General features: G+C 42.9%; 1 protein-coding gene across 1 annotated transcript in view; it reads left to right on the top strand.

The window, feature by feature from the left end:
- The first annotated feature begins 4,949 nt into the window (after positions 1 to 4,949).
- Positions 4,950 to 15,373, top strand: part of ANKRD13A (ankyrin repeat domain 13A) — a 41,146-nt gene continuing 30,722 nt past the window's right edge. The window contains exon 1 of the mRNA XM_007115605.4: positions 4,950 to 5,303. Within this exon, the coding sequence (XP_007115667.1) occupies positions 5,208 to 5,303 (96 nt within the window). The 5' untranslated portion in view covers positions 4,950 to 5,207. The remainder of the gene's footprint in view (positions 5,304 to 15,373) is intronic.

Below are 15,373 nucleotides of genomic sequence, written 5' to 3'. Positions count from 1 at the left end.
GCCTCACAGCCGCGGCGCAGCACGCACGCGCGGGGAGGCGCCCTTCGGCGACGGGCAGGTCATGTGACCGGAAAGGGCACGCTGCCTTGTGGCCATCTTGAGTGAGGGCAGGTGTCTTCTGTCCTACTTCCAAATTTCTTTGATTTGGTGTCTCCCTCTCTGGAAGAGATTCGCTTCTTCCCAGCTCTGATTAATACCAGGGGAAGCAGCAAAATCTAGTGACTAGAGGTATGCAGCCACAACCTTCCTGAGGCAATCAAGAGTCAAGTCATTTAGCATAACTTTGGCCAAGTTCACTTATTTATGCATTCCTTTATTCAGCAAATATTTATTGAGCATCTACTATGTTCCACACACTGCTCCAGGCACTGGAGAAGGAGCAGTGAGCCAAGAAGACGAAATTTCCTGTCTTTATGGAGCTTACTTTCAACTGCACTAGATCTACAATAAGTAAAACAGGAATATGTTAGATGTTTCCTTACGCTGCAGTTTTAATCTCATCTGCAAAATGGAGATAATGTGTATCTACCCGTAGCCCATGATTTGCTTTTGTATAGCCTGTTACTTAAAAATGATTTTTACATTTTTAAAAGGTTGGAAAGAAGAAAAAGGTGAGGAGGGATAGGATGAAGAATATTCAACAAAACGTAGATGACGTGCAAAGCTAAATATTTACTGTCTGGCTAAGGACAAATGGGATAATTTACAGAAGAGTGTGGTGTGCCTGCCCCATAGTAAGCCCTCAATAATAGTAGCTCCTATTATTACTGGAAAATTTTTTTTTTTTTTTTTTTTTTGCCTGAGTTGGGTCTTTGTTGCTGCACACGGGCTTTGTCCAGTTACGGTGAGCGGGGACTACTCTTCCTTGCGGTGTGCGGGCTTCTCATTGCAGTGGCTTCTCTTAGTGTGGAGCATGGGCTCTAGGCATGCGGGCTTCAGTAGTTGTGGCTCGCGGGCTCCAGAGCACAGGCTCAGCAGTGTTGGCGCATGGGCTTAGTTGCTCCGCGGCATGTGGGATCTTCCCAGACCAGGGCTCGAACCCGTGTCCCCTGCATTGGCAGGCGGATTCTAAAGCACTGCGCCACCAGGGAAGCCCTGGAATTTGATATTACTATTATTTTCTAATCACAACTTTTTTTTTTGTCTTGAGGATAAGAATAGATAATCTAACTCACAGGATGATGTGAGATAAACACAATGAGATGAGTTTAAGAAGTGTGAAGAAGAGCAGAGATGTGACCCTAATGCTAATGAATATTGTATGTGTTATATGTAAACACAACCATGATCTCCCTTCAGCAAATATTCCATGCCTATTGTGGGCCAGGTACTGTTTTAACTTTAGGTACTCTGGTGAGCAATTATCATGGAGTTTTCTGACTAATGAATTAAGAGAAATGTTCAGTAAACATAGGATGATGAAGAGAAAGAAAATTAAATTGCACAAGGCTTCTGAAAGGATAGAAGTCCTGGAAGAGGTCTCAGAAGCACTGGTCTTTGGTTCATCTCTCCATTTTTATAAATGTGTGGTATGGGCATAACCACATAATTCCCACACATTCCACAGTTAGAGCTTCTGGGTTCCATCCTGATGCTCCTGCATCCTGTTTTGGTTTGCAGACTAACAAATCTTCTGGACTCAACACATGTGGAGAATGGATTAGGCCAGGATTCTTGAACAGCTGTTGTTGCAGGCATCTGAAAAGCTGGATGTGCACAAGCAGGGAAGGCAGAGGGTATGCTTTCAGGATGCATTAAATAACTTTGCCCAGTTATGTGGTCTAGTTGTAGACAGCTGTGCAGAAAGCTCAGGCTGGTAAGTAGCTGTAAGTTGACTTGGTTCTTCATTGAATCAAGGAGTTATAGTGTCTTAGGTTGAAACCCAAAGAATGAACTTAATAGTGGCTGACTGTGGTCAAGTCTAAGTATTATCTATTAGTCCTTTTGGCCATAACCCCAAATTCAAATGGCTAGCTTCAAAAATAGATGACATTCATATGTGGAATAAACCACCACCTTAGGTAACTTTGAATCATAACCCACTTTGGAGTTCAGGTAGAAGAGTGCTTCTCAGTGGGGGAGTGGGGGATGGATTTTTGTCCTCCAGGGGACATTTTGCAATATCTGGAGACATTTTGAGGGTAGTGTTACTGGCATCCAGTGGATAGAATGGCCAGGGATGCTGCTCAACATCCTACAAAGGACAGGACAAGTCCCACATAAAGAATTATGTGGTTCACATCTTCCTTTCCAATTTGGGTTCCTTTTATTTCTTTTTCTTCTCTGATTGCTGTGGCTATGACTTCCAATGAGATAAACACAATGAGATGAGTTTAAGAAGTGTGAAGAAGAGCAGAGATGTGACCCTAATGCTAATGAATATTGTATGTGTTATATGTAAACACAACCATGATCTCCCTTCAGCAAATATTCCATGCCTATTGTGGGCCAGGTACTGTTTTAACTTTAGGTACTCTGGTGAGCAATTATCATGGAGTTTTCTGACTAATGAATTAAGAGAAATGTTCAGTAAACATAGGATGATGAAGAGAAAGAAAATTAAATTGCACAAGGCTTCTGAAAGGATAGAAGTCCTGGAAGAGGTCTCAGAAGCACTGGTCTTTGGTTCATCTCTCCATTTTTATAAATGTGTGGTATGGGCATAACCACATAATTCCCACACATTCCACAGTTAGAGCTTCTGGGTTCCATCCTGATGCTCCTGCATCCTGTTTTGGTTTGCAGACTAACAAATCTTCTGGACTCAACACATGTGGAGAATGGATTAGGCCAGGATTCTTGAACAGCTGTTGTTGCAGGCATCTGAAAAGCTGGATGTGCACAAGCAGGGAAGGCAGAGGGTATGCTTTCAGGATGCATTAAATAACTTTGCCCAGTTATGTGGTCTAGTTGTAGACAGCTGTGCAGAAAGCTCAGGCTGGTAAGTAGCTGTAAGTTGACTTGGTTCTTCATTGAATCAAGGAGTTATAGTGTCTTAGGTTGAAACCCAAAGAATGAACTTAATAGTGGCTGACTGTGGTCAAGTCTAAGTATTATCTATTAGTCCTTTTGGCCATAACCCCAAATTCAAATGGCTAGCTTCAAAAATAGATGACATTCATATGTGGAATAAACCACCACCTTAGGTAACTTTGAATCATAACCCACTTTGGAGTTCAGGTAGAAGAGTGCTTCTCAGTGGGGGAGTGGGGGATGGATTTTTGTCCTCCAGGGGACATTTTGCAATATCTGGAGACATTTTGAGGGTAGTGTTACTGGCATCCAGTGGATAGAATGGCCAGGGATGCTGCTCAACATCCTACAAAGGACAGGACAAGTCCCACATAAAGAATTATGTGGTTCACATCTTCCTTTCCAATTTGGGTTCCTTTTATTTCTTTTTCTTCTCTGATTGCTGTGGCTATGACTTCCAAAACTATGTTGAATAAAAGTGGTGAGAGTGGGCATCCTTGTCTTGTGTCTGATTTCAGAGGAAATGCTTTCAGCTTTTCACCATTGAGTATGATGTTAGCTGTGGGTTTGTCACATATGGCCTTTATTATGTTGAGGTATGTTCCCTTTATGTAGTATTCAACAATGGAATAGTACTCAGCCATTAAAAAAAAAAGAATGAAATTTTGCCATTTGCAGCAACATGGATGGACTTGGAGGTCATTATGCTAAGTGAAATAAGTCAGAGAAAGATAAATACTGTATGATATCACTTATACGTGGAATCTAAAAAATACAACAAAGTTGTAAATATAACAAAAAAGAAGCAGATTCACAGATATAGAGAGCAAACTAGTGGTTACCACTGGGGAGAGCGGGAGAGGGGTAATATAAGGGTAGGGGAGGAGGCACAAACTATTGGGTGTAAGATAGACTCAAGGGTGTATTGTACAACACTGGGAATTTAGCCAATATTTAGTAAAAACTGTAAATGGAAAGCAACTTAAAAAAATTTTGTTTATTTATTTATTTTTGGCTGTGTTGGGTCTTCACTGCTGCGTGTGGGCTTTCTCTAGTTGCGGCGAGTGGGGGTTATTCTTCGTTGCAGTGCACGGGCTTCTCGTTGTGGTGGCTTCTCATTGTGGAGCACGGGCTCTAGGCGTGTGGGCTTCAGTAGTTGTGGCACGTGGGCTCAGTAGTTGTGGCTCGCGGGCTCTAGAGCGCAGGCTCAGTAGTTGTGGCACACGGGCTTAGTTGCTCCGCAGCATGTGGGATCTTCCCAGACCAGGGATCAAACCTGTGTCCCCTGCATTGGCAGGCGGATTCTTAACCACTGCGCCACCAGGGAAGCCCCGGAAAGCAACTTTTTAAAATTGTATAAAAAATAAAAATAAATAAAAGTAAAAAATAAATAAATTAAATTTAAAAGAATCAGAGCTACCAGAATAGCAAAAGAAAAAAAAATCATGTGGTTCAAAATGTGCTGAAGTTGAGAAATCCTGAGATAGAACCATCCTCTTATTTTGCAACTATTTAATGCCACTTCTCCAGAGTTTATAATTCCCCCTTGAAAATTGTTTGGTGTTGCCCACTTCCAAAATGGCTCCTGACCAATCGTGGAAGCATCTACCCAGGTCCAAAAAGGCTAGGCAGTAACTAGAATGGTTTGGTCCAGGCGCCTTATCACCCCGTGACCGCAGAGCTGGTGGAAGAGGCCCAGTTGTGGACCGAACCATATGAGAAAGCTGGAGCAGGGGGAAAGGGGGTGGTGAAGGGTAGACTGAGTTTTCCATGTAGAGATTCTGGGCTAAAGAAGAGAGTTTTAGCTCTGTTTTGGGTATTACTGTGTTTCCTGGTGTGGACTTCAGGTGGGTGGGGTTGGGCGGACCCCGGACCAGGTGGTTGTCCTCTCCTCCCCCCCGCCACGGCGCGCGGTGGTTCGCTCCCCGCACTTCCCTGTTTGGGGCAGTTCTGCCCGCAGAAGTCGGTTCGGGAGCTGTCAGCGCAGGCGGGAGCGCGGCGGGGCGCGGGGTGGGCGCGGCCGACCCCGTCCCCGACCCGGCCCGCGACCGCCTACTTCCCGCGCGTGCCCCTCACCTGGCCAGCTAGTCCCCCTTGCCTCGTACCGCGCCCCTCGCTCGCTCCCCTGGTTCTCTTGCTCGCCGGCCTCCGGGCGGGCGGGCGGGCGCCGGAGACCCTGCCGGTGCTGAGGCTTGGCAAGAGGGCGGTGAGGGCCCGGCTGCGGCCTCCTCGCCATGTCCTCTGCCCGCGACGCCAGCGGCCACTTCCCTTTACACGTCCTGGTCTGGAACAACGACTACCGGCAGCTGGAGAAGGAGCTGCAGGGCCAGGTGAGGGGCGAGGCGGGGGGAGTCGGGGGTCGCATCGCCTCCCTGAGCCCATCTCCAGCTCTCTGCTCTCGGGGCCCCGCAGACCCCTTCCAATCTGCAGTCGTGGGACAATAATAATAATAATAACAGAACACGTATTGAGTGTTTAATGTGTTCCAGGCCCTGTGTCGAGGTTTTATATATATGATCTCTCTCAGCCTTTCCAACAACCCTAGGAGGTAGGTACTATCGTTAAATTTGACAGAGAAGGAAACTGAGGCTCTCAGAGGTTATGTGCCTTACACAAGGTCCCTCACCTAATAAATAACAAATCAGGATTTTTAACTCTGGCCAGCTGGCTCCAGCGTGCACCGTCTTAACCAATTAGGCCTGCCTCTCCCCAAAATGTATGAGCAACACACACCTCTCACCCCACCCATACTTTTTGTAAGGAAGGGCTTGGTTGGGTTTGGAGTCCAGGTTCTAACTTGCCCTGTGACCTTGGGCAAGGCATTTTCCTTTTCTGGCCCATGTCCACTTATTTGTAGAATGAGGGTGTTGATACCCCTGTGGGCACATCTTGTACTTGACTATTATCAATAGGTCAAGTTTGAGAATCACTGGTGCACAGCATCCTTAAAATCACTTTCTGTTCTAAAGTGCTTTGATTCCTTACCTTTTATTTATTCCCATCTTTATAAGAAGTGGTTCTCAGCTGGAAGTGATTTCATCCCTCATCCCACACATCTAGTAATTAATGGAGACATTTTTGGTTGTTACAGGTGGGGAGTTGGTGTTACTGGAATCTAATGGGTAGAGGCCAGGGAAGCTGCTCAATATCCTATAATGCACAAATGCGTAAGACGCCCCCCTCCCCACCTAAGATTTATCTGTCCCAAAATGTCAGTAGCATTTTGCTTGAGAAACCCTGCCTTAAAGGCATCCCAGCAATTCTGGGGCGTATTCATATCCTCAAGTTACAAACTAACAGACTTAGCAGTTAGGATGAGGATTTGTAATTATTTGGTATAATTGTTCTGGTTGACTTCATTTTATCCAGTGTGCTAAAGTTCTGGTTTTTGAATGGCTCCAATCTGATGCTGTTATTGTCAAGAAATTTTAGAGGAAAAAGGGGCACTGCTTTTCTTATGGTTGGCAAAAATTGAGCAAGGTCAGCATCCCCCCATTTGATGAACGGTTACTGCTAAGTGTGTTCTTGTACCTTGACATCTCCCTTTTAAGTCTGTTGAGCACCCACTGGAAGTCAAAAGTTGCTCTTTTTTCATTTAAATTCTCTATCCCGACAGATTCCGTTGTAAGAGTCATTGCTGTTAATTAGATCATGCCCCCAGAGTAAATGATTCACCATTAGGCATTGCAATATACCTGATGATTTAATTCCCTTTCTCTTGCTAAACGTGGCTCAGAGAGAATCCTCCATGATTTTGCTCTCAGATTTCAGTCTCACCTTGGACACTTTAAAAATGACTGGACAGTCTTGTTAGTTCTGCTACGTTTTGCTTCTGCACTTCCTCGGTATCGGGGCCTCCCAGCTTCTTACGAAATATTGAGATAAAGTACAAGGAAAGTCACAAAACTAAAATCCTATTTGATAGAGAGGTTCATCATTGTCCTTAAACCACACACACGTTCAATACTGATTTCTCAGAGCAGCAGGCTTTCTGTTCATTGGAGTGAGGAAAAGAGTTTAAATGAAGCGCAGTCTTTCTTTATAGAAAAACTTGTTCGATAAGACCAAGTCTTGGTTTATAATCTACAATGTGGCATGGTTGAATTATTTCTTTTTCCTGCAAGCTATGATAGACATGTTCATTGAAAGTTCGCTGTGCCTCTTACCTTGAAAAACATTAAGGACATTTGCGATTAGAGAATTATAAGTTTGCAGCAGGTTGTCCTGGAGTAAATTGATCCTTAATGCCTTTGACTCGCAAGGAGGTCAGGAAAGAATATTCATCTTTGCTAATTATTTGGTTTTGGCTTTGTTATTGGTTATCACTGTAGATCATTCCACAGGATCCTGTTTTCTCTGGGGAAGGGATAGTTGAAGTGTATTCAGAAAGAACATCTTGACCGTGGAAGATCGACTGTCATGACCACGCAATCCAATTTCGATCCCGAAACTTGGCCATTGAAGGGGTGGACAGGGGGCTGGCTTCAAGGGTGTGTGTCCTGGCAGTTGCACAGGGCCTTGTGCTCAGAAGTGGCTGGTGCTTGGTGTTTTTTTTTTTTTTTTTGGCTGTGCTGTGCGGCATGCGGGATCTTAGTTCTCCGACCAGGGATCGAACCCGTGCCCCCTGCAGTGGAAGCGTGGAGTCTTAACCACTGGACCACCAGGCAGGGAAGTCCCTTGTGCTTGGTTTAATGCTCTGCAGTTATCATCTTGAAATTCTTAATTTTTTTTTTTGATTAAGGGGCCTTGCATTTTGATTTTTCTCTGGGTCCTGCAAATTATGTAACTGCTTCAGGGTCAAGAAGTTGATAATTGATGTCATTAAAGTACAAGGCGGGGAATATTTTGCTGCTTTCATATTTATCGAGATCGTCTGTTAATTACGAAACAGTTGCCTACACCTGTGCCTTGGAGGCAGTTAGGTTAACGGCCAGTGCTATCGCAGGTTAGGTTGTGAGGTGCTTAATTTACCCTTGCCGAATCGGTTCATCACCTGTCAAAACGCGGTATTTTGCTATTTTGCCAGGCACCGTGCTGAAATGTTTTATGTGAAGTTTTAGATTTAATTCTCACATCAGTCCCCTGGGGTGAGTGCTATTGTGATTCCCATTTCACAGATGAGGAAACGGAGGTGGAGAGGTTCAGTCACCTGCTTACCCGGTAGTCGAACCAGGATGTCAACCCAGAAAGTCACAGTCTGCTTTAATCCTGTATTCTTAACCCTTCCGCTTTACTTCTTTCAGTGAAAGTGCCTCCATGTCAGGATTCTGGAGAATGAAGCAGAGAAAGCAAAGATCAGAAAGATCAGAAGGCAAAGGCACTTAGTAAACGGAAGCAGTACATTTACCATACTTGCTGCTGCTATTATTATAATCATCCTGGGAATGTAGCTTCTTTTATGTATGTTCCAATTTTTCTACAAAGAACACGTATTGGTTGCATAATTAAAAACAAAAAAATTCTTATCACCCCAGCAATAAAACCAGCTGTTTCACTTGAGGCTTTGTTTGCCAGTAATTTACTGCTGTCCGTTCCTTCATTCCTTCCATCCCACGAGTGAGACGTGAAGCAGGCACACTGGTAGCTGTAAGAATTTTATTTTGTTCTAGAAACAGTGGCAAAGAAAGAATCAAGTTTATCCAGATGAAGAGGATAAGCACGTGTTTCTGAGTGTGAGTGAGTCAGCCCAGTGCCACCGTCTTGCTAATAGCTGGAGTTCACTGCTTGTGTAACTTTGCCGGTGATGAGATTGTTTTACGCTTTCAACGTTTACTCAGCAGAGGCACTTTATTATAAAGTGCTTCTTAACCCAGCAGCTCTACTGCCTTTAATATTCAGTGGGACCTTGAAGTTGGTTGGTGCAGTTGAAATGATTTGTGTTATGGTTATGTCATTTGTCACTTAGCCAGAGAGGTCTGTTAAACATCTTTTGGCCTTCCTCCTGATGCTGGGAGAATGAATGAAAATTTAAGGGGACAAATGCAAAGGTCAGTCAGTGCACCTTAGCAGGCAAGAGAAAGCCCTGGGATCGAGTGGAGTGGAGGGTGGCAGATGATGCCTGACTCCAGGGCCAGCCCCCCATTAGGGAGCCAGCAGTGAAAGCACAAAATCTGGGCAAGAGGAAGAGGATGTTCTAGGCAGCAGCAGTGCCCGGAGCCTGACAGGGAACCACCCTGGGGTTCTCATCCCAGCCCGGGGCTAGGCTGGGTGAGGCCACTGGGCACACGTTCAAGCCAGTGCCTGTTGGCTAGAGGCCCGCTGTGAGCCAGAGCCTTGCATCCAAGGGGAAGGGCCTGGAGCCTCCTCTCAGCTGCTCCTCCTCAGCCCTCAGGGGCTCAGGCTCACCTTAGGAACCAGGCCTGTAAGGCTACCTGCCCCCGACCCCCGACTCGGAGTGGGAGAACCAGCTCAGGCCACAGCCGCAGAGGACCAGGGCGGTCTGAGAGTGCACAGGAATGAGGGTGGTTGACTCTCTCAAGCGAGTGGAGGGCTGCTTAGCAGCCTCTTGCCCGAGGCCTCCCCCGGAGGCCCCTGTGAGAGTTTCTGAAGCTCTGGCTGTGCGCTAGGGACCAAGGCTCAGAGGGGTTGAGTAATCCACCCAAGACTAGTGAGGGGCCCGGAAGTGGGCCCGGTTGTCTGGCTCTGCAGCCCGCACTCAGCTGCGCCTTGACTGCGGCTGGAGGACAGCGGGCTGGCAAAGAGGGCTTGGACAAGAAAAGTCGGTGGGCTTACATTATCACATAAGGAGACGTGTAGAAATCTCATTCCTTTTCTTCTCTTGGGGCACGATGATAGTTAAGAGGGTGGGGATTTTTAATTTGGTACGGCTCATGACTGAAGAAACTTAAAGGAAAAACTTACATGGTCAGCTTCGACAGTGAATTCCAGTTAAATTCTGAAAGCTCTTGCTCACTAAACTAACGTCATTAGTTGAAAACCCTAAGCTCCACTATTAACTGTAAGGAAATTTGAACAAATCCATTTTAGGGAGAAAGTGATGGCTTATATGAAACTATGTAATGTAGGTGTATGATAATAAGTGCTGGCTCTTCAAAGTGCTTTCTGTGGGGGTTAGGCTTGTGCCTTTGCCCTTGTAAGAACTTTGTAAGGTAGGTGGGTTTTTTGGTTTTTTTTTTTAATCCCGTTTTACAAGGGAGCAAACTAAAGCTCAAGAGAAATTAAGCAGCTCGTCAAACAGCATATAGATAGAGGGTAGATTAGTTTTATGTCTTACATAAAACACATACATATGTTGATTTTCAAACATCTTTATTGAGATATAATTCACTAATGCAATTCACTCATTAAAGTATATTATTCACTGTTTTTTAGTATATTCACAGTTGTGTGACTGTCACCACTATCACATTCCAGAACATTTTCATCACCCCAAAAAGAAACCCCACACCCATTAGCTGTCATTCCCTATTTCCCCCCAACCCCTTCAGCCCCAGACAACCATTAAGCTGCTTGCTATCTGTACAGATTTGCTTATTCTGGACATTTCATGTAAATGCAGTCATACAATATGTGGCCTTTTGTGTTTGGCTTCTTTAACCTAACATGATGTTTTCAAGGTTCATCCATGTTGTGGAGGTATTAGTACTTCATTTCTTTTAATGGCTAAATAATATTCCATTGTATGTATAGAGTACATTTTGTTTATTCATTTGCCAGTTGATGGACATTTGTTTTTTCCCACCTTTGGGCCATTATGAATAATGCTGCTATGCATATCTGTGTGCAAGTTTTTGTGTGGTTGTATGTTTTTATTTTTTTTAGGTAAACACCTGCAAGTGGAATTGCTGGGTCTTATAGTAATTCTATGTTTAACTTTTGGAGGAACTGCCAACTCTTTTTCAAACTGACCACACCATCTTACATTCCCACCAGCAGTGTATGAGGGTTCTAGTTTCTCCACATCCTTGTCAACACTTGTTATTGTCTGTCTTTTTGATTGTAGCCATCCTAATGGGGGTGAGGTATTATCACTTTGTGGTCTTGTGTTGCATTACCCTAAATTAATGATTAGTTATGTTGAGCATCTTTCATGTGCTTATTGGGCATTGGCATATCTTCTTTGAAGAAATGTCTATTTAAATCCTTTGCCCATTTTAAAACTGGATTATTTGTCTTTTTGTTCTTGAGTAGTTAGAGTTCTTCATATTTTCTGGATACTAGCGCCTTATTAAGCATATGACTTGCAAATATTTTCTTCCATTCTTTAGGTTGTCTTTTTACTTTCTTTATGTCATTTGAAGTACAGCAGTTTTCAGTTTAGATGGACTGTAGTTTATCTGTATTTTCTTTTGTCTCTTATGCTTTTGGTGGTGTATCTGAGAAGGTTTTGCTTAACGCAAGTTCACAAAGATATAATCCTGTGTTTTCTCCTAAGAGTCTTAGTGTTTTAGCTCTTACATTTAGGTTTTTGATCAACTTTGAGCTAATTTTTGCATATGGTATATACAGTACTTCATTCTTTTGCATGTGGATATCTAGTTGTTCAAGCACCATTTGTTGAAAAGATTATTCTTTCCCCATTGAGTTATTTTGGCACCCTTGTTGAAAATCAATTGACCATAAATGTATAAGTTTATTTCTGGAGTCTAGATTGTATTCCATTGATTTATATGTCTGTCTTTTTGCCAGTACCACACTGTCTTGATTGCTGTAGCTTTGTCTAGTAAGTTTTGAAATTGGGAAGTGTGAATCCTCAAATTTTACTGTCTGTTTCAAGATGGTTTTGGCTATTCCGGGTTCTTTGCATTTCCTATGAATCTTAGTATAAGCTTGTTCATTTCTGCAGAAAGTCAGCTGGAATTTTGATAGAGATTGCATTGACTGTGTAGCTCAGTTTAGGGAGTTTTGACATGTTAAAATATAAAGTCTTCTGAACCATGAACATGCAATGCTTTTCCATTTATTTAGATCTTAATTTCTTTCAACAATGCTTTATGGTTTTCAGAGTATAAGGTTTATACTTCTTTTGTTGCTTATTCCCAAATGTTTTATTCATTTCAATGCTGTTGTAAAAGGAATTTTAAAAAAACTCATTCATTCATTCATTTTTGGCTGCCTTGGGTCTTCGTTGCTGCGTGCAGGCTTTCTCTAGTTGCAGCGAGCGGGGGCTACTCTTTATTGCAGCGCGTGGGCTTCTCATTGCGGCGGCTTCTCTTGTTGCAGAGCATGGGCTCTAAGTACGTGGGCTCAGTAGTTGTGGCCCACAGGGTTAGTTGCCCTGCAGCATTTGGGATCTTCCAGGACGAGGGCTCGAACCCGTGTCTCTTGCATTGGCAGGCGGATTCTTAACCACTGCGCCACCAGGGAAGCCCCATAAAAGGAATTTTTAAAGTTTCATTTTTGAGTTGTTACAAGTGTATAGATATACAATTGATTTTTCTGTATTGCTCTCGTATCCTGCAGCCTTGCAGAACTCATTAGTTCTAATAGTTTTTAAGTAGATTTCTTAGGATTTTCTATATATGAGATCATGTTGTCTGTGAGTAGAGATAGTTTTATGTCTTCCTTTCCAATCTGGATGCCTTTTATTTATTTTTCTTGCCTTATTGCCTTGGTTAGAACCTCTAGTACAATGCTGAATAGAAGTGATGAAAGAGAACATTCTTGTCTTATTCCTATCTTAGGAGGAATGCATCCAGTCTTTCACCATTAAATATGATGTTAGCTGTGGGGTTTTCACAGGCAGATGCTGTTTGAGGAAGTTCCCTTCCATTCCTAGTTTGTTGAGTGTTTTTTTATCATGAAGCAGTGTGGGATTTTGTGAAATGCTTTTTCTGCATTGTCTTAGTCCATTTGAGCTGCGGTAACAAATATCATAGAGTGGATAGTTCATAAACAATAGAAATTTATTTCTTATAGTTCTGGAGCCTTGAAGTCCAAGATCATGGTGCCAGCAGGTTTGGTGTGGTGGCTGCTGAGGGCTCTCCTCCTGGTTCATAGCAGGTGCCTTCTCACTGTGTCCTAACATGGTAGAAGGGGGTTAGCAAGCTCTCTGGAGCCTATTTTATAAAGGCACTAATTCCATTCATGAGGGCTTCACTCTCATGATCTAAGCACTTCCCAAAGGCCCCACTTCCTAATACCATCATCTTTAGAGGTTAGGATTTCAACATACAAAGTTTGGGTGGACACTTTGCCTTCAGACCACAGCATGCATTTATCGAGATGTCATGTGTTTTTTATTTTATTTTATTCTATTGATATGCTGTGTTACATTAATTGATTGTCAGATGTTAAGCCACCCTTGGCATTTGTGGGATAAACTCACTTGGTCATGGTGTACAATAGCCCTTTTTATATGTTGCTGAATTTACTTTGCTAGAATATTGTTGAGGATTTTTGTACCTATATTCATAAGAGATACTGGTCTGTGGTTTTCTTTTTTTGTGACGTGTTCATCATCAGGATAATACTGGGCTTATAAAATGAATTGGGAAGTTTTCCTTCCTCTTCTGTTTTTTTGGGTTTGTGAAGAATTGGTATTAATTCATTGAACGTTTGGTAGAATTCACCAGTGAAGCCATCTAGGCCTGAGGTTTTTTTCCTGGGAAGTTTTAAAATTACTGATTCAATCTCTTTTCTTGTTATAAATTTTTTTCAGGTTTTTTATTTTTTCCTAAGTCAGTTTTGCTAGTTTGTGGTTGTCTAGGAGTATGTGCATTTCATCTAAATTCTAATTTGTTGGCATACGTTTGTTCATAGCATTCATTTATAGTACTTCTTATTTCTGTAGAGTTGTTAGTAATATCCCCTTTTTCATTCCTGATTTTGGTAACCTTAGGCTTCTCTCTTTTTTTTTTCCTTGGTCAGTCTAGCTGAAATTTTGTCAATTTTGTTGATATTTTCCAAGAACCAACTTTTGGTTTTGTTGACTTTTCTCTATTGATTTTCTATCCTTTTTTTCCACTAATTTCCACTCTAATCGTTATTCATCCATTGTTTTAACTCACACTGTCACTGTAATATATTATATTATTCTTCTTTCCTTCTCTCCTTTGAAATGAGGAGAGGCACAGGAGGCTCTGAACAGTTAGCCATGCAAAGTGTGCAGCTATGTGGCTCCGACATACAGTTTTCCCTGTGGTCCAAAACAGAAAAAAGTCAACAAAATATATTTGGCTTTCATTTTATACATCGTATCTTAATGGTTGCCCAGGAGCTTAGTCCGAGATGTTAGTTTTGTTCTGGGGTATGAATTAAAGTAAGTAGAGTTTCCCCAGTTTTGTTCTGGGGTATGAATTAAAGTAAGTAGAGTTTCCCCTTTTGTGTGATAAATATTGTTAAGCATCTCCTGTGTCCGGCAGTATGCTAACCCTAGCACCTTTCATGTAGTACATTGAACTTGTTGAGTAAGAAAACAGTATCTTTAAGAGACATGAAAGAAAATAATGAATTTGCTAATTATTTCTTTCCTAATAAACTTCAGCTTAGTTAATAGTTTAAAGCCATATTACTTTTTTTAAAGAACAATGATTTAATGCAAATTAGAGTCTGCGGTGGCAGAAGCTAAGAAATATGAGACTCGGATACTGCCCTTTGGACGCTTTGGTGAGATAGACAGGCCGTCCCCTTGGGAAAAGTCAGGGAATCCCAGGAGGGGGTGTGGGCCCCGTTCCAGGAGACTTGTTGGCATTTCAGCACCTGAGAGAACGCTGAGGCCTGGGGTTGGTCCAGGAGGACGTGTGTTCACTTAGCAGAATGTCTTCGACCACTTCTATTTTTCCTCAGTAGCAGTTCCTGTCTTCACTCCACAATAGCCATGGTACAATTAGCAAAACAGGGAAGCTCAGTAGCTGTTGGATAGTAGCTGCTTACCCACAGTCCCGCTTACCTTCCTTTCCTGTGGCCGATAGTAGCTTGTTCTGGATATCTCTGGAGGCTGCACAACAACTAGCATCTCAAATCAACATAAAGTACATTTTCTAAGCAGTATCATGGCACGTAAAAGTTTTTATATTCCAAAAGCCCCATGGCAGTTTCTTGTGTCCTTGGAAGAACATCCAGAGCCGTCTTTGGAAGGCAGCACCCAGTTGTTCAGACTGAGCTCTGGAGACCCAGCGCAGGTGCCAGGAGGAGGGCCAAAATAGGAGTGAAGAGTCAAAGCCAAATGGACATTTATCTGCAAATATGTCCACACACATGCCTGGTGGATCACGCTGGTTGTCTGTGGAACCCGTGGGTCCTGCTACTTTGGGGCACTTGGAACTCAACACACAATAATGAGAGTGGTGTTTTGGTGGGAATCCAGCTAGAGAATGTAATTTTATTCTAACTCAAATTATCTTCTGTACTTTCGGTTTTTTGTTTGTTTGTTTGATTGTTTTTTTGCTGTACGCGGGCCTCTCACTGTTGTGGCCTCTCCCGTTGCGGAGCACAGGCT

The sequence above is a fragment of the Physeter macrocephalus genome, chromosome 19 (assembly GCF_002837175.3).
Source record: "Physeter macrocephalus isolate SW-GA chromosome 19, ASM283717v5, whole genome shotgun sequence".
Lineage (NCBI taxonomy): Eukaryota > Metazoa > Chordata > Mammalia > Artiodactyla > Physeteridae > Physeter > Physeter macrocephalus.
The sequence above is the reverse complement of the archived record's forward strand: the minus strand, read 5'-3'. Positions and strand labels throughout refer to the sequence as shown.